This window comes from Esox lucius, chromosome 21 (assembly GCF_011004845.1).
Source record: "Esox lucius isolate fEsoLuc1 chromosome 21, fEsoLuc1.pri, whole genome shotgun sequence".
In the NCBI taxonomy this organism is placed as follows: Eukaryota; Metazoa; Chordata; class Actinopteri; order Esociformes; family Esocidae; genus Esox; species Esox lucius.
The window spans coordinates 856,446-876,386 of NC_047589.1; the positions used below are offsets into that span (position 1 = coordinate 856,446).

Below are 19,941 nucleotides of genomic sequence, written 5' to 3' on the forward strand. Positions count from 1 at the left end.
ACTTGGGATGTGGCTATGTTCAGAATTAACCAATCACATTCAACTTCATGTTAAATAGAAGTCATTACACACCTGCCATAATTTAAGGTGACTCTGATTAATTACAAAGTTCAGCTGTTCTAGTAGGATTTTCCTGACATTTTCTTTGTTGCATCTCAGAGCAAAATCCATGGTCCACAGAGAGCTTCCAAAGCATCAGAGGGATCTCATTGTTGAAAATTATCAGTCAGGAGAAGGGTACAAAATAATTTCCAAAGCATTAGATATACCATGGAACACAGTGAAGACAGTTATCATCAAATGGAAAAAATATGGCGCAACAGAGACTTTACCAAGAACTGGACGTCCCTCCAAAATGTATGAAAAGAAAGAAAACTGGTCAGGGAGGCTTCCAAGAGGCCTACAGCAACATTAAAGGAACTGCAGGAATTTCTGACAAGTAATGGCTGTGTGCTACATGTGACAACAATCTCCCATATTCTTCATATGAATGGGCTATGGGGTAGGGTGGCAAGACTGAAGCCTTTTCTTACAAAGAAAAACATCCAAGCCCGGCTGAAGTTTCCAAAAACAAACATCAAGTCCCCCAAAAGCACGTGGGAAAATGTGTTATGGTCTGATGAAACCAAGGTTTAACTTTTTGGCCATAATTCCAAAAGATATGTTTGGCACAAAAACAACACTGCACATCACCCAAAGAACACCATACACGGCCAAGGCAACAAAGGAGTGGCTCAAGAAGAAGCACATTAAGGTCCTGGAGTGGCCTTAATCCCATAGAATATCTGTGGAGGGAGCTGAAGGTTCGAGTTGCCAAACGTCAGCCCCGAAACCTTAATGACTTGAAGATCTGCAAAGAGGAGTGGGACAAAATCCCTCCTGAGATGTGTGCAAACCTGGTGGCCAACTACAAGCAACGTCTGACCTCTGTGATTGCCAACAAGGGTTTTGCCACCAAGTACTAAGTCATGTTTGGATTAGAATGACCAATGAATAGATCTATAGAGCTATTTTTTATTATTACTATTTTTGTAAAACAAAAAAAATTGGATATTCATAAAGCATTCAGCCTTTTGTCACCGACGCCCTGGCCTGATGACGCTGCTGCGTCCCCGATGGTTTTGATCTTTTCATAGTAGCCTACAGAACCGCAGTCAGAAATTATAAACAGCTGAACTGTCAACTCGCACACTATCTGGACTCACCCACAGTCCAAACTTGGCACCGCCCTCCCTCACCGTCTCTCGAGTCGTCAGTATCAATTCACTTATAACAACTAAATAAGTCTTGACTTAATGTGATATTCATTTTATTTGTATAATAAATAAAACAACAAATAGATTGATTGCCCCTATATATGTATATATACAGTGGGGAGAACAAGTATTTGATACACTGCTGATTTTGCAGGTTTTCCCACTTACAAAGCATGTAGAAGTCTGTAATTTTTATCATAGGTACACTTCAACTGTGAGAGACGGAATCTAAAACAAAAATCCATAGAATCACATTGTATGATTTTTAAGTAATTAATTAGCATTTTATTGCATGACATAAGTATTTGATACATCAGAAAAGCAGAACTTAATATTTGGTACAGAAACCTTTGTTTGCAATTACAGAGATCATACGTTTCCTGTAGTTCTTGACCAGGTTTGCACACACTGCAGCAGGGATTTTGGCCCACTCCTCCATACAGACCTTCTCCAGATCCTCCAGATTTCGGGGCTGTCGCTGGGCAATACGGACTTTCAGCTCCCTCCAATGATTTTCTATTGGGTTCAGGTCTGGAGACTGCCTAGGCCTCTCCAGGACCTTGAGATGCTTCTTATGGAGCCACTCCTTAGTTGCCCTGGCTGTGTGTTTCGGGTCGTTGTCATGCTGGAAGACCCAGCCACGACCCATCTACAATGCTCTTACTGAGGGAAGGAGGTTGTTGGCCAAGATCTTGCGATACATGGCCCCATCCATCCTCCCCTCAATACGGTGCAGTCGTCCTGTCCCCTTTGCAGAAAAGCATCCCCAAAGAATGATGTTTCCACCTCCATGCTTCACGGTTGGGATGGTGTTCTTGGGGTTGTACTCATCCTTCTTCCTCCAAACACAGCAAGTTCAGACCAAAAAGCTCTATTTTTGTCTCACCAGACCCCATGACCTTCTCCCATTCCTCCTCTGGATCATCCAGATGGTCTTTGGCAAACTTCAGACGGGTCTGGACATGCGCTTGCTTGAGCAGGGGGACCTTACGTGCGCTGCAGGATTTTAATCCATGACGGCGTAGTGTGTTACTGATGGTTTTCTTTGAGACTGTGGTTCCCAGCTCTCTTCAGGTCACTGACCAGGTCCTCCTGTGTAGTTCTAGGCTAATCCCTCACCTTCCTCATGATCATTGATGCCCCACGAGGTGATCTTGCATGGAGCCCCAGACCGAGGGAGATTGACCATCATCTTGAACCATTTTCTAATAATTGTGCCAACAGTTGTTGCCTTCTCACCAAGCTGCTTGCCTATTGTCCTGTAACCCATCCCAGCCTTGTGCAGGTCTACAATTTTATCCCTGATGTCCTTACACAGCTCTCTCTTGGCCATTGTGGAGAGGTTGAAGTCTGTTTGATTGAGTGTTTGGACAGGTGTCTTTTATACAGGTAACGAGTTCAAACAGGTGCAGTTAATACAGGCAATGAGTGGAGAACAGGAGGGTTATTTAAAGAAAAACTAACAGGTCTGTGAGAGCAGGAATTCTTACTGGTTGGTAGGTTATCAAATACTTATGTCATGCAATAAAATGCAAATTAATTATTTAAAAATCATACAATGTGATTTTCTGGATTTATTTTGTTGATGTTTTAGATTCAGCAGTGTATCAAATACTTGTTCTCCCCACTGTATATTATTTTTTTATGGGTGGTGGGGGGTGCCCAACTGTAGACGACCGCCTAATTTGCCTATGCTTAGAAACACTCTTCTGTGTGCACCTAGAGGTATCTGTATGAATAACGCTATTTATAATTAACACTTAAAACAGTCTAAATATCTTTAAATGTGACACTATATAGCTTGCTAATTTATATACAAATAATTAAATTAGTGAGACTTATTTTCCATCAATTTGAATGCTTAGAAAGGGCATTGTTGTTTTAATTTTTACATAAAAATCATCAGACAAATTATATAAGCTTACTTTTTATAATTCTATTAAGTCGCTTTGCTCTAGGTTACTTTCTGACGGTTGCTCTCACTGTCTTAATATAATGCTTATACTATATCATAAGAGAGAGGTAGAAAAAAAGGATGTTTGACTTTGTGAGAAAGAAAAGCGCTTCCTTGTCTTTGGCAGTTCTTCTATTTCAAGCCAAATTATAAAGCTGAGCAGGTAGACTTTCACGAAGCAGTTGTAGACTATGCAAGATTTGTTTCTAGCATAATGAAGAATTAAGTAGAGGATGATGTTGTGTTTGTTTGAGAGGCATCATTTTTTTTAATTCACCAATTTTAAAGAATGGAAAAACTGCATCATTTGTATGATATAATTGTTGTTGTCTTTATAAATGTATTATGTATTTCTTAAAAAACTAAGTGGGATTGTATGCACCTGGCACAATCTTAGGTCGTTAATAAACCTTTCAACAATCTTACAAATAGCCTATTCAAGTGTAAACTATCATGGTAACACACTGTATGTCCAACTGTATTTTCTCAAACCTATGGTTTTAGAGTGATTTCCTACAACAGTTTAACCTCTCTTCCTGTCTTGTAATGGTTTTGCAATTCTCTTTCTCAATCTCTCTCATTATACGTAACAAAACAAAATGCCTAAATGGAATTTCCCTTGGCCAACTGATTCATGAATTCAGTGGTTGATCATGGAAAACAAAACCTACACCTAATATGACATTTTGGCTGCTTTCTGCTCTCGTTCCTTTCTACAATCTTAATTTTTCTCCTGTAAGTTAATATTCTAATTACCACTTACTGTATGCTTTCATACATGAAGTTTATGGTCAATGTAAAAAAGGGAAAGAAGGTAATAGACCATTTGGCATGTAGCCTTGCTTTTTGCTCCTTGCGCTGCATGTTGCTGGCGGAAGCCAACTGCACAGATCAAATAGAGTAAACCATCGTTTTTTATATTGTAATTATTATACAATTATTGATTGCTGTCCAACATAGTCAATGGACGATTACATTGTCCTATCGCTCAGCCCAACATGCAACAACACTAAAATGTACTCTAGTAACAAAACAGTACAGTATAGATGTTGTCATCCTACCTGGGAGGGGAGCCAGTAAAAACTACTGGATAACATTAACATTATGCTGGCCGAAGTATTAATCCTGCTCTCTCTTAATCGGTCTAATTTCACGGTTGTCAGTAAATGTGTCAGAATTCTTAACCTCTTTTAACGGGAGACTACTTCCAATCCTTTAATGGTCTGTTTCCAAAAGCATTTACTGTTGCCGTTTTTCCCAAGCAACAAACAAGCGAATGTAGAGCAAATGTCTCTTACTGAGTGAGTGACTGACTCACTACCCCTTGTTAAATAGCGTAGTGGTTAGAGACACCTATCCAGAAACAAATTCTAATGCATAATTTGCTTTCACTGTGACAAGATTTTAATATGGGAAATATTTGTTGCAGGTCCGCAAAAACTTTGCTGGCTACAACCAGTAGTTGAGTTGTAGTAAGCCTAAAATTAAACTGTTCACCTTTATATTGCGACTGTTTCTGGTGGATTTTCCGTGCTTGCTTTTTGGGGTTAATATAGGCTAGATCAAAACACCTTAGGCAGGTAAAGAGGAGGGGTTTCCACACTTCTTATGATTATTCCAAGTAGTAAGTTAGGCACTAGTAAGCCTATTACTGACTAATAAGCTGTTAAAACGGCCAGTGGCAAAAGCTACATTTCATAGATGCTATTTGTGGTTGAGGTTAACTTAATAAGAAACGTTAGACAGTGTAACACAATTTTTAATGGTGTCTAGTGAAATATTCAAACTTGGCATGATGTTAGTGTGTAACAAAATGATCTAATGTCGAGATGCTATACCGACACTGGTGTAGATGTTAAAGACGCTGCCACTCACGTGGAAGACCCGCGTTCGAGTCCAGTGAGGGCAATAACATTTATCACTTTTAATTGCAGGCCGGCTGAACTAGGCTTGTATGTTTCCTTTCTGGTTTATATAAAAAATGTCTTTGTGAAAATATACTGTCTAAAAGTGATCTTACACAGAGGACTCTATTTGGTTTTGGCTATGGCACTGACATTTACAAGTTAAGCTGAAGCACTCCAACCTATGCTGGGGAGCTGTGTTCAGCAATGCTGATTTGAAAAGCGTGTTATTGTGGCACTAGTTTTGGTCTATTCTTTCAAGTAAAATTGGGTTGTTTGTTTTTCTGTATTACAGTTTAGGAACCTTCCCTAAGTTCATTGAGAGTTTATAGGTTCTCAGCACATTAGAAAATAAACATTTTAGCTCATCAGTTGGTGCTTGGTAGTGATGGCCATTTCGAATATCCCCAGATATGGCATTAGAGTTGGGAGAGCTGGCAATGCCAAGTCTTGTCCGGCTTTTAAATGAGGCTTTCTAAACCGTCTTACAGTAAGTTGCAAAAAAGAGCTTCTGGGAAGTACTCTCTAATTAAAACATCAACCTTAGATCTCAGCCAGTGATTTCTGACAAAAGTATTTCCTTACATATAGAAATAAATCTTTTAATATCGGAGAAAAACGATCTTTACAAAATTCACTGAATTACATCTGTGATGCCATGGTTATGTATTGTAATTACTTGTTGGAGCTTTTGAGTGATTACAGTCCTGGGGCCATATTCACAAAACTTACCACTAGTAGGACTCGTCAGAACACAAAACTAGTCCCAAAGCTCAATAGAAAGTGAATTTTCTCAGATTTAGGAGCTGGTTTTAGCACTAAAACGCTTTGTGAAATACTCTTAGGCCAAAAATGTAGGAGTCCTAAAGTTAGGAATGATACACCCATGTTTTTTTAGTTACTTCTAAATCAGCAAGTTAGGAGCTACTTTTAGCAATAAGATATTTTGTGAATATGGCCCCTGGTCTTTTTAAAATGAGGTTAGTTAGGGTCAGTCTATCTTAAAGGATTGCTAATCGAAAAGTCTGGAGTCTTAAAGGATATGCCAAGAACGTGTTGTTATGGGAGTACAAGATTAGCACACAAGTGTATGTTTTCCACTCAAACCAGAAGAAAATTAAGGGTTTAAGCTTCAAAGAGAACAGATAAAAACAAAATAGTCTGAAGTAGCTTTTTGTAATCTAAAAGTTCCACCAAGACGACTCACAGGACAGCTCTGCCTGTCACATTTGGTATAATTTTCTTCATTTAATGACTGCCCTTTCCTCTTCATGTCCACAGTCTGTTGCACACATTCACTCATTCTTCATCATTGTTGAGGAAAAAGACAAATGCGAAACATTTCTGACATATTTTTTTTGGTTCTCCCTTCTAGGATGAAGACAACGGCAGTCAAGGTATGTGGACAGCCTCGATCTCTTATTATTGTCGGATTTGTTGCTCTACTCGATTCATTGAATTGAGCATGTATAAAATAGAAATTATAGTTGCCGATTAGTAAGCCTACTGTCTCTGTTTTCTTCAGTGTCAACAAAAACAAGGTCACCAATATATAGATTAACCTTCCCAATGTAGATTAAAGCATTTAGTAAATGTGACAAAACTGTACTTGTAAATGCCCTTTCTTTAAGACCATGCCAATGAGGTCACGTCCATAAGAAGACCAGTGTTTGGTTAGTGTCTCTCTTGTGTGGTTTACTCTCTGTGGACCACTGCAAGGTCACAACCAAGCAGGGTGATAACCGCGGATCTCTCAAGCTAGATTGAAATCTGCAATCTAATGATTTAACTAGCTAATCACCTTAGGTAGCAAATAATTTTAAAGGAGCTATGTGAAGAATGTATTTCCCCTGTGGAAGTTTGGTGAATTGCAGCAGCAGCTCTCATTCAAACTAACTCTCCCCTTTCCACCGTTTTCCACTCGTTCTTGTGTGATTCACTTTAATTAATTATCTTAAAAATCTGTAAAAATGAATTTGCCACATCAGAAGAGAATTCTGCTCCACCATAGAATGTTCAGTTTTGTTTCCTTATAAACATTGTGTATTGATGTGCTACATGTTGTTTTTATTATGTTTACTTATGGTAGGGTAGCAACATTTTATTTCTATTTCTACAATTTTACGAGTTTTATTGCCAAGTAAGTTTCACAACAAACTAGGAATTCCTTCTGGTCTGTTGTTGGAGCAATTTATACAAAAGAAAAAAAACAAGTAAGAATAAGAATTGTGACTGAGCATAAAAACAGTAGACTAAGCATTAATAAATTACTTTAAAATATGTAAGGTGAAAGAATTGTCCAGTTGAGGGCTGTGTGTGTATGTTTGGCTCCGGGGGCATGTTCATGAGGCCTACTGCTGTAGGAAAGAAATTGTTCTTGTGGCTAGAGGTTTTATTCCTGATTGACCTCAACCTTCTACCTGAGGGTAAAGTTCTGAATAGTCCATTTCCAGGATGAGAGGGATCAGCCCCAATCTTTCTCGAATCTGCGTTCTGGAGGTGTGTAGGTCATGTAGAGATGGCAGATTGCAGCCAATCAACCTCGCTGCAGAGTGGATGATGATCTGCAGCCTTCCCTTGCCCTTGGCAGGGGCTGCAGCGTATCAGAATCTGATGGAGGAGGTCAGGATGGCAGTGTAGATGTGCACCATCGTAGTCGTTGGCAGGTTGAACTTTTTCAACTGCCACATATCCTCTGCTGAGCTTGCTTTGTAAGAGAGGTGATGTTCAGCTCCCACTTGAGGTCCTAGGCCGTATTCTGTGATCTTGAGAGTTTTAACAAATAAGTGGTGTATTGTTCTTATACATGCCACATAAACAGCCCTGAAGGAGTGCTGTGGTATCTGGCACCAAGACATTAGCAGCAGATCCTTTAAGTCCTGTAAGTTGCGAGGTGGGGCCTCTATGGATCAGACTTGTTTGTCCAGCTCATCCCACAGATTGGATCGTGATCTGGGGAATTTGGAGGCCAAGTCAACACCTTGAACTCGTTGTTGTGTTCCTCAAATCATTCCATAACCATTTTTGCTTTGTGGCAGGGTGCATTTCCCTGCTGAAAGAGGCCAATGCCATCAGGGAATACAATTGCCATGAAAGGTGCACATAGTCTGCAACTATGCGCAGGTAGGTGGTACATGTCAAAGAACATTGCCCAAAGCATCACACTGCCTCCGCCGGCTTGCCTTCTTCCCATAGTGCATCCTGGTGCAACGTGTTCTCCAGGTAAGCGATGCACACGCACCCGGCCATCCACGTGATGTAAAAAGAAACGTGATTCATCAGACCAGGCCATGTTTTTCCATTGCTCTGTGGTGTGATGCTCACATGCCCATTGTAGGCGCTTTCTGCAGTGGACAGGGATCAGCATGGGTCACCCTGACTGGTCTGCGGCTACGCAACCCCATACGCAAAAAACTGGGATGCACTGTGTGTTCTGACACCTTTCTATCAGTACCAGCATTGAACTTTTCAGCAGTTTGAGCTACAGTAGCTCTTCTGTTGTATCGGATCACACGGGCCTGCCTTCACTCCCCATGTGCATCAATGAACCTTGGCCACCCATGACCCTGTCACCAGGTCACCGCTATTCCTTCTTTGGACCACTTTTGTTATTTATATATATATATATATATATATAGACACACACAGACACACACATTTTAAAGGGACAGCTGCTGTTTGTGAAGCTGCAGGTAGAAGCTTTTCTGTGGGGGTCTTGTGTTGTGGCGCTGTGTGTTTTTACTGAGCCAGAGCCCTTCCTATCCCACTGCTCATGCAGTCCTCTTGCTATGCTCCTCACGTCTAGGAGAGCCGCAGCGTGACAGCAGAGTTCCATCTGATCTGCAGCCGCCGGAAATAGCAGGCTGGGAAGCGAGTGCTCTCAGACATGCACAATGTTTTTTTGCTGTGCGCAAATTTTTTGGGATGCATGCATCCATACACACTTTCAGTATACACAAACTGATTTTGTCACACACACACCACAGGCTGCCCATTCATATTTGCCAGCTCATTCACATCAAGATACAATCATTGTTTATGTTTTATTTAGTTCAGGGTTCTGCACAGTGCTATCCCCACCATTACAGCTCAAGTTACATTTCACTAGCCTGACTAACGCGACACACGTGTCTACAACTGGGATGAAGAGCTGTCTTTGAAGAGGAGACTTTGAAAGCCGCTGTCAGCCAATTTAACGTTTCACCACTGCGCAGATTGTTTAGGCTACAATGCAGACTGCGCTCGCCAGTGGAAAAGGCATAATCTCTGCTTCCTCATTGAACTGGCAGAATGTCAATACTGTGCCCTTCTGTGCTGCAGTGGGAATGCAGCTCCTTCAATGACCGCGTCAGCCCCATTGATTTGGTTGTCATGCTCTTTCTAGTGCATTACCAACATCCACATCTGGTTTTGCACAGAACTGCGTCTATGACCTAGGAGTGACTGGTCTTTCATGATCTTGATAGTAATGAACATTAGGATTCAGAGGATAGCTATGTTATTATGAATAGACAAGTGATGAGCTGAGCTGAAAAGGGGATGGGGGATTCAGCTGGATTCCAGCATCACGAACGGGAAATTGAGCAGTGGGGAGAATTCCTGTAAGCATCCCTTTGGTCCACCGTGGCACATTCCGCAGATTCGCCACAGTCTCCCAAACATATAACAACACACATACAGAACTCTCACTGTCATGCTGGGAAAGCCTGTAGGGGTGTGTGTGTGCGCGCGTCTGAGCATGTGCCTGCGTGCACACATCTATGCAGCTGCATTTGTATACTGTATGCATATGCTCTCTGTCACTCGGCAATACTAAATGCGAATATGCGCTTTGACAGTGAGATTTGCCCTGCAATGTTAGCAAATGTCCTAGGTAGAAATAATGTGGGCTATATGCTGTTTGAGGACCAGCGTTAGTGTATGTTCCTACCCTCCCCTTATACTTAACCTTAACAAAAATACTTATTTACCTTATTAACCTTAACCCTCCCCTTAACTGTTAACTTCTATTGAGGAACTTCAGTATTTAGATATTTATCATTGATTTGGCCAATCACATAATCTGGCTTCGGGCTGATCTGCCTGTAGCACAAGAGTCATGACGGAAAGTCAAGCATTTTCAGCATCTCCCCCCATGACAAGCCCTTTCAAACTGGGCCTAAATGTGAGGTGGTTATCTTGGGGTTTGGTTTAATCCTCAGTACTTCAGTGAGGCAACAGCTGGCAGCAAGGATCTAGTATATTAGATTGGACATACGCGACAAGTGCACTCCATGTAGTCCCATAACCCCCCTCCCCAACACCATGAACAGAAAAAGGCAGCAGTAGAGTTTATTTGCTTGACTTACAGTAGGTAAGATGAGGCAGTTGCTGTTTAAACGGGGGGGGGGGGGGGCTGCTTCTCTTGCCTCTACTTGTGTTGACTATCTTGTTGCCGCTGTAACCCCTTCAAACCTTAAGAAACGCTCAAACACATCCAAACTGACCGTGATAAGCAAATCTCCTCACAATCTAAACATGCAGACGGGAAGTGAGAAATGCCTTTGGCTGCGTGCATGTGCACGACTATGAGTGCGGAAGTGTGTTTAGAAGTGTGGACCTCTGTTTGTTGCTTTTCACATTGATTGTATAAATACCGAAAGGCTGTTAGTCTGCCCACTCTTTCTCCCAAGCCCTCTCTCTTGCTCTCTGGGTTTCTTTCTTTTTCTCTATAGCTGTGTATTTTACTTAACTGTTGAAGGGGGAAAAACAAATGAGGGATATTGTGTTATGCTTGTGATGCTGTGGTAAAAAAGTCCCGCAGAAACATAAAAATCTACATCTGTCCAAATATTTGTTTTCGTTCTGTGTGAGAATTCCTCACGGGAGATGTCGGATTTGTAATTTCTTTCTGGCAGATTTTGGTCTGTCTCATAAAGATTGCAGAGGGAGCAACAGCACAAGCAAATGACATTCCACAAAATTCTCTGGTGGGCTTCACACCCCCCTGACCTTCCTCAGCAAAGTTCCGTCCTGCAAACTCTTCCCTTACAGTAACAGAAGACTCCTCACACAGTTCCGCCCCAGCGTCCTGAATGTCACATTTTAATGGAGATAGCGTGAACTTTGTTCCCATATGAAATTCACATGTTTAAGAATGACCTAGTGACCAACCTAAGCTTGATGGAATGTTGTGCCTTGTGCACACAGACTCTGTCTTTCACATGCACACAAACAAACACACACACATTATGTAAATGATTGATAGATTTGGCATAGAATGTTTTGGAGGATCTAGTGATTTTGTGGACAGGACCCATCCCTTCATTAACACACACAGGCTTTCACTCAATAAATTGACATCTCTGGTTTATGTACAGTATGTACTGTGAAAGCGTTGAAGTCAGGGTGGGTCATGTTTTCTGGCTCATTTGTTTCTTTCCATGTAGAACCCCATTGGCCATTAAAGGTTGATGCACCATGACAGCAAGTGGTTTGATAAAAAATATTATTGGTTTATGATATCTGCCAATTTCCCAGACATTCCCACACCATGGGCTTGGGAGGAATCAATCGTACAGTGTTTATGTGGAAACTGGAGATCATGCGCCTCCTATTTTCATCATTACTGTTGGACCAGATTCACAGATTACAATCTACACAGACACACACATAGTCCTCTCTTGTCTGTTGTTTTTGAAGTGTTGAGAATTTGAAGAAAGCGCATTGAGTCCCAGGCAGAGGCCTACCCCTCTCGTTCTGAGAGAGTAAGAGAGGGGGATTGTGAGCCAGAACGAGAAGGATAATGAGAGAGAGATCTCATAATAACAGGAGAGGGAGAAATAGAATGACAACTGAGTTTGAACATGTGCACTGAACATCCATGTGTTCATGTGATTTTTCCCTAAGTAACTTTCTGCACCTGCGGGAAAGTGAGGTGTACTACATAGAGGCCCTGTTGAATTCTGTCAAGGCTAATACAAGTGAGTGAGCGGAGTGCGGGCGCTGGCCCCAACCGCTCTGTAGAATAACATTATCTAACCCAAAACAGCGGGGGAGCGACGGAGCCAGCCCACACAACCAAGCCCAGCTGTGCAGGCAGTGAGCACAGCCAAACCAGCTAACGTGGTGCTGGAAGCCCAGCCAGACCAACGGGGCTTTACACCCTACACCAGCGGTGACTGTAAATCGGGACAGCGTTCAAAAGAGAGAGATCGAGAGAGCTCCACCATTTTTGGATATTAGCAAATACTACTAATGCCTCATGCAAGCTCATCCTTTGTATTATATTCAAAACAGAAACGTGGTGTGTTATAATTATAGCAGTTTATGGCAAGTGTGTTCCAGCTGTTCCAGTTCTAAAGGTTTAAGTAGCATTGGCGTGTGTAGCAGCATGGGTTCAAATGTAGATTCTCACCTTTTGACTCGAGCTCAGCTGACTTTCTGTGCTGTCTGTTCTGAAAGTACAAAAAGCAAAAAAGGACTTGGACTGCCCCTCACAGAAAGACAATATTTGTAGCTTGTTATTGGCATTTGGAAAGACCACTGCCTTTTTGACTGAGATTGTTCAGAATGGTACACTGTCCTCTAGTGGAATGATTCTGCAGCTGTATGGGTTGTTGCAGTAGTCGCTTTGAGGGACAGTCGCTCAGTATTTCAGGTGCTACTGTAACCCTTATAGCCAAATGTTTTGCTTGTTTAGAATGTATCTCTATACATATCTATATTTATTTAAAAAGTGTCAGATGTGTATCTGAACTGCGATTCTGCTTCAGTAGGATATGAGACATAAATATATATCCCAAGCTTTAAATTCCCAGATTTAGTCCAGCTCATCCACTCACAGGGCTGGAAGCATCCAGAGCCCAAATTGTTCAATAGAATCGAAGTGTTGACAGATAGATGTTGGGAGTGGGATTTTGGACTGGGAGAGATTTCCCTCTTTCACAGCAGGAGGCTAGAGTGTCATTTATAGCTAGATTACATGGTATCCTTCAGACATTCCTGACTTAGTCAGCTGTTTTCAAAACGTTGAATAGTTAAAAAGCGTGAAGGGTGATGCAGTTTTGCCCTTGGGGTTATTGTTTTGCCCTTAATGTTGTCATCATTGCAAATAACATTGAGCTTAGAATTTTTTTATGTTCTTTAGTGACGTCTACTGGACTGTTTTAAATATAATAGTTTTTGAAATGGGATAAAATGCACAAAATTGTTACATTGCAGATTTAGATTAAGTCTGTTATTTTGTGAATGATTTAATGCAGATATGCAATATCCTGCCTAATATACACAATCATATTTTTCATTACTCATCACTTTGGCACAATAAACACTGATAAATCAACCACAATAGTGTGATTGTATTTGATTGTATTTAGCTGATTCTGAATAGTTTTTATAGCATTTCTTAATCATAAGTATTCATTTTCTCTTTTTAGTGGCATGTCATTATATTTTGCATTAACATTTAAGTAATTAAGCAGACCTTATCCAAAGGGACTTTAAAAAAATCAGCTAAGAGGGCCAATCTCCTACAACTCTGTCTCCCAGCCTGTCCAGTGAATAGCGTTTAAACTGACGCTGTGGCATACAGCCCAGGCACCCACTCACACTGCTGCATTTCCTCCAAATCACGGGTCACATAATCACTTATCGGTCTCTTTGTTGACTCACTCATTCAGATGTACACATAGTCACACAGGAATACATTCCTGCACCCACGCCGCTTTGGTTTACTTTCCTTGTTTAGCTTTCAGCTTGACTTTAATATCTCACTTTTGCATCCTCTTTTCACACATGTACCAACGCATGGTGTTACTTGTATTTGATTACTGCTCAGGGTTACTACTTTTAGCACATGGGCCTATTCCAAAGCAAATTATGATTGATTTGATGAATATCCACTTGGCATCCACTAAATCCTTTAACCTAATCTATTGGAGAGGTGTACACTATAATATAAATGTACACCAGCTCATTCACCCTATCACTCCCTCAGTCCTGCAGCATCACTCCGCTATTGCTGGCTGTGGTGTTTGTCAGAGCTTCACGTGGGATGGGCCAGATCCGACAGATTGACAGCAGGGATTTGGGGGTGGGGTATGGGGATGGAGGGAGTCTTGATTGACAGAGGGATTAGGTTTAGATTTAGTCGCCCATAGGTGGGAAGAGTCATGGGTCCACTGTGTTAAGGACATGGGGAGGGGGGTCACGGTTATTGTGTTATGTACAGAGCTGAATAGAATGGACAGAAATGTCAGATTCTAACTGCATTAAGTGATGTGTGGTTGGCAACGGAATGGCTGTGTGTTCTAGAAACTAGAAAAGGGTGACCTTTTATTTTTATTGGGAAACGAACAAAGGTACAATAGGTAAAAACATGTTTTTCATTTGATTTGTTTCCCTTGAAGACCAAAGTGAAGACCAAGGTACATTGCATATTCGGGGATCTCACCAGTGGAAGTATGAGTGTGTGCCTGCGTGCATATGTTTTGGTACGTCTGAAGAAGTCAATCGAGATAATGCAGCATACTGTACATTAAGGTGTGCCAATCTATCAGACTATCTGTAATGATGCAGATGATGCAAACTTGTACTCAGGCATTGAATCAGAATAACTTAAAATATTATTCAATGTTGGGTAGATGCGCGCACACACACAGGTTAAAGTGAAACCTGTGCTTTGTTGTTTGGTCTTGAGCCAGTTAGATAGTTCCATCTAAGCAGTGATTTGGATCTGAGTCAAGTAGCTTGGATAGTAGTCCATCTGGAGCGAATTATGTGACTTGGCAAAAAGCTACAATTCTTGCCATGTAATTTGAACAGCTATGACTTGACTGAATGTCGACTTATGACTCCCCAAGATTCCATCATCCTTCAGTCTGATACACTCACCTCTCCTCAAGCAGCTTTTCATCTGTGTCAATGTTAAACATGTGCCAATTCAACTTATTCAAAAATGAAAATTATTTACCTTCACCAAGTTAATATTAACAGATAACAGAATGTATCAGGATTTGTATTTCCCTGCAGCTTTTTGAAACCAAAGGCCTTTGAAAACAAAGGCCATGCCCCTGTCTGAGTGTATGTGTGAATGGCTATGCCTGCGATAATGCTAATTAACAGATGTTCTAGAAAGGAAAGGGCCTTTCCAACAAGCCTTCTCAATGCAATGTGAACTACTAACTGATGCCTACCTGACAGAATGATACCATGATGGTTTGCATGAGTCTACTAGCCATTTGTTTTGCAAAGTCTGCAATCACATGAGCAATACCAAAAACTGCTGTCTTCAGGCCCTTTCGCACTAGACATCATCTTGTTTCCTTCTCCTGATGATATTTCCTGTATTTATTCTGAGAAAAGAGAGAAATATTTTCGCCTGCTTTGTGGTGTCAGAGATGTTGATTGTATGTATCATCATGGTATCATCTGGATTAGTCCCTAAAATTCAGTTTTAAAGACAGTGGTTGTGGCAAGACAAGTGTGTAAAACCTGGGAAGAAAGCTTACAAGTGTGACTTGTTCATGTAGTTGCATCTGAGTAACACACAATACTAGCCCCATGTTTTTAAATGTGTACTAGGGCTCAACATTTCAGTGCTATCCTACATAGCTGTAATGCTAAGGATGTAGCAAGCTCTAATTTGGTGATACTTCAAATTTATACTGTTCTGACTGGGGCTTGACCTAACCTCTTGACCTAACCTCCTGTGTGCTTCTGCTCTGGTCGTTACCAGGGAGACAGAGGAACAGGCTGGAGCCAATGGACACCATCTTTGTCAAGCAGGTGAAGGAAGGCGGTCCGGCCCACAGAGCTGGACTTTGTACAGGTAACTACAGGTAGCATTGGGTTCATAACCTCTATCCATGGATACCAATCACGCTCAGAGGAAAGCTTAAGTTCCTTTCTATTGATTTGTCCACTCAGTATAGCTTTGAAGACCACATTTACTTCTTTCAGTTGCGTGTTTGTCCAAAGATTTGCCGTTTCATCTAATTGGCCTAATATACCTAATTTACACTAAATATATATGCATGCCACTTCTCTAAGCACTGTTGTTTGATATATTATGGCAGAAGCTGCTTAGGTGACATAGACCAACAAACACAGCCTAGTTCTCTCTATCTCCGAGTAACCCTCTCCTGGGAGCGGGGAGTGCACTGCTTTTCCTATAATTATCTCCACGCTCTTCATAACTCCCTTGACCAGCTTCCTGTAGATCTCATCTTCAGAAAACTTGAATGAAAAAGCCCCAAATCGCGCCCTATTCCCTTTAATGTGAACTACTTTTGGCCGTATCCTTATGTGGGAGACTTGTATAGAGAATAGGGTGCCATTTGGGACGTTTTCACCGGATTTACTGTAAACACGTTGCTGCAGGGTCTCTATTCCCCTTTGATCTCAACACAGTCCTATCTGGGAAAATGCTACAGCCTTACCCAAGATGACTACACTGAGGAACACATTTTAGAACTTTCAAATGGCTCAGCGATCGTGCCCCTGCATAATCTGTCAATTATTATTTTTATATCATGCATCTGGTCCACTGGTGGCATATTTAATGAGCTTATGATGTGAATTATTTTCCTTTCAGGGGACCGGATTGTAAAGGTGAATGGGGAAAGTATAATTGGAAAGACTTACTCCCAAGTGATCTCCTTGATACAGAACAGGTGAGAGACTGAATCCCTTATCGTAAGGGACATATATGTACATACTGTAACACTCTATGAATATTACAGGAAAATGTATTTAGAAAGTATGATAACTTATTCAGAAACTGACCAGGAAGTCTTTATGTTTAAAGCTATGCAAATTCCCCGAAAATTTTTGTCTTATTTACTTTTTTCCAGATAGTCTTGTTTCATTCAAATCAAATTATTTGAACCATTTTCATGAACCATTTTCCTTCTCTGGAACTTCACAGGGAACTGTGGCATAACTTGAATGGCATTTCCTTCTTCTGTAACCTTTCCAAATGTTGAGTTACATGTTTAGCTTTCCATAGAGATTCGCAAAAAGCCATGACATCCTTGTGCCCATTGTACTGTAACTTTGTCAGTTCCCAATTTCATTAAAATATTTTATCTTAACTATATTGAACATAGCTTAAACTGTTACTAAATAGGACTTGTTATTAATTACGCAATAAGTTTTAAAAAATCTTCCCTCCAATGACAATTAAGTATGTTTTGGAATGGCGTCGTACCAGACCTTTGAATGATCATTTGGAGTAGAACGTTGATTGGCTTTCTTATGAGAAAATTGCAAGATTCTTTTAAATTCATGTTTTACTGTTTGAGTTAAGTTTAAGGTAAGGTTTTGTAAGGTTTTAGTCAAGTGTCATCTGAACTTACTGCAAGGCAAGCCCTAAAGCCAAGCCTAAACTTAAATGAGAAACTAAATTGTTTAGGCAAACAATGTTTATTGTATACAGTACTGCACTCCTAAATGGAATCTTGAATATTTTAATCTCTCTCACAGTGACACCTTGTTGGAACTATGTGTGATGCCAAAAGATGAGGACATTTTGCAGTTGGTAAGTGTAATTCATTTCAGAATGTCCATCTTTGTGCTTGACTATTTTTGTTGATTGTAGTTCACATGGCAGCTAAAGGCAGTTGTAAAGATTTATGTAATCACATTTTCATTTGATCCTTGCAGACGCGTGAAGTGAGATGGGGTTCTTTTTTTCATTTACAAGGCAGTAGTTTCCAGTATCCTAGTGGTGGACGATGTACAGCAGGGATTTGGCCTAATTTGTTCTAAACTGACATTCTGCCAGCTAGAATGTAAATAAAGCAGTAGTTACTAGCCAGAAATGCTAATGAACGTGTTACTGTAGCACAGAACGTCAATGACAGTAAGTTAACATAATAATTTAAATCTGATTACACTCCAACTCATACATGTTGACCTGTTATTGTTGTGGGGATATATGCCTATAGTAGGTTTACATAATATACATATTTTGTGTCCAAATGAGCTCAAAACACTTAGCATTTCAGCAAGGGAAGATTTTAAATGAAAGGTGGATCAGGAGAATAGAAGTTTGGTGCGATAAACGCCTTCAAACCTTTCTCAGACTAACTGACAATGTGACCAAACACAGAAGGGAAAGTGGAAAAAGTCCTTTAAGGACCAGAGCGTTTGTGGTGCCAGTCTGCCAGTGCCCTTGCTCTGCCTGCCCTACTTCCTGCCAACTCACTGGTCCGTGTAGCAAAACCATGCCACCCAACAGGAGCCCAACAGATGATAACACTTTGAGAATACAATGCCAGGCCACACCACCCCACAGACCATGAATGCTGTCAAAATGTCACAAAGCCTGAAAGTGCCCCTCTATCACTTTCACAGATTTTCTCCTAAGGAACCAAATGAACTCAAGTTCTTAATATGACGCTAAATTCCACAAATAGCTAGATATCTAGGCCACAGTGCGCCAAAGCCACACAAACAACTTTTGGCGTTTTGGAATGTACCAGAGCACTGTGGAAGCCTATGGGGGAACTCTGAAAAAGAGACCCAGTATACACAGCAATTGTTGTGAGAAATGGAAACAAAAGGAATGTAATTATCCCAACCAAGTTTGCCCCCAAATAAACATGCTTGACGTATGACATCCTCCTGCTCAGTTCCCTTCATGTTTTCATTTGTCTGTAGATTTGGAGGGAACTACAAATGACACAGTGCATTAAACTGGTGCAAATTGCTCATAAGTCTGTTCCCAAATTACTACTAAAGTATTTTAGTCTGTAATTCATTCTGAAACCAAGATAAGAAGTATCCTGGAAATGTAAACAATCCTTATTTTCGACTGATACTGTAATCCATATTTTAATTTGAAGTGGTGCATTCTAAGTCATTTAATCCTAGCCTTCCCATTCCTGTCAGCACCATCAGCGCCACCAATTTGTGTGTCTTGGCTGTAGCAGTGATGCGTGAAGGAACATGGAAGAATTCAGAGGAACCAAAGAGGCAGTGTGGGACACGGCTCTCCAACACATTTTTAGATTGAGAACAACCACATGGAGCTCGCAGGTCTGTCCGAAATCAGTTTTTCGGAAAGTATGATTTGGCTAAGAGATAAATTAGTGTGATTGTTGGCGCGCTCACACACGCATATTGTCTACAGAGTTTCTGATTCTGTTTTAGTTCATGACCAATGCGTGTGCGCATACTCAACAGCTGCAGTCAGCTGACTGCTTTCAACATGCTTCACTTCAGAAGGTTGTCTGACAGATGGAGGGAGAGGGAGAGATAGTCAGAGTGAGAGGTGAAGCCAAGGGAGAGCGCCCTATCACAAGAGCTGAATGTTTCACCGTAACAGCTGAAGGCTCCAGAGAAAGAGAGGCAGTGTGAGAGAAGACAGGCGGTAGAATAACAGGCACGTACGCATGAGTTGAAGACGCTGGGTGTGCTACGGACAGATATAGAGGGAGAAATGGTTAGGCAGCAGTGTCAATAGTCATGATGTGGAGCTCAGGGTAATCCGCCAGGCAGTGGCATCTACCGGGGCCAGAGGAGGCCATTTGCAGAGATGACGGACAGAAGCAGCCTGCCTCTTGGACTCGTCCCCAGGTCACAGAGGGACAGGAAGGACAAGCAGGTGGCGTCACATATACGTGACTACCGTCTGTCCTCCTTATCCATTCCTGCTCATCTCTACCTCTGCATTGTTTACCTATTTCACCCATTGTTTATCTGGCTTCAGCAGCTCCAGCTTTAGCTTCTGTTTCTCTGCACGTCTGTTTACATCTCTGTGCTCCCTTTCCTTCTTCTTCCTTATTGCCTTCCTATAACCTGTCGACTGGCAGTTTTCCAGAGATATCACTGCTCTGGTAAG

The 19,941-nt window shown here is 41.2% G+C and overlaps 1 protein-coding gene across 9 annotated transcripts in view; it reads left to right on the plus strand.

The window, feature by feature from the left end:
• LOC105028187 (rho GTPase-activating protein 21) overlaps positions 1-19,941 on the plus strand; it is a 129,039-nt gene that overhangs the window by 69,694 nt on the left and 39,404 nt on the right. For 7 of the 9 annotated variants that reach the window (XR_002196611.3, XM_020045289.3, XM_020045290.3 and 4 more), the window contains 5 exons: positions 6,490-6,511; positions 15,832-15,924; positions 16,690-16,768; positions 17,580-17,634; positions 19,913-19,936. Coding sequence is in view for 8 of the 9 variants with exons in the window: in XM_020045289.3 (XP_019900848.3) it covers positions 6,490-6,511; positions 15,832-15,924; positions 16,690-16,768; positions 17,580-17,634; positions 19,913-19,936 (273 nt within the window). In the remaining variant the exon portion in view is untranslated. The other 2 variants (XM_010900733.5, XM_020045292.3) reach the window with 2 other exon arrangements.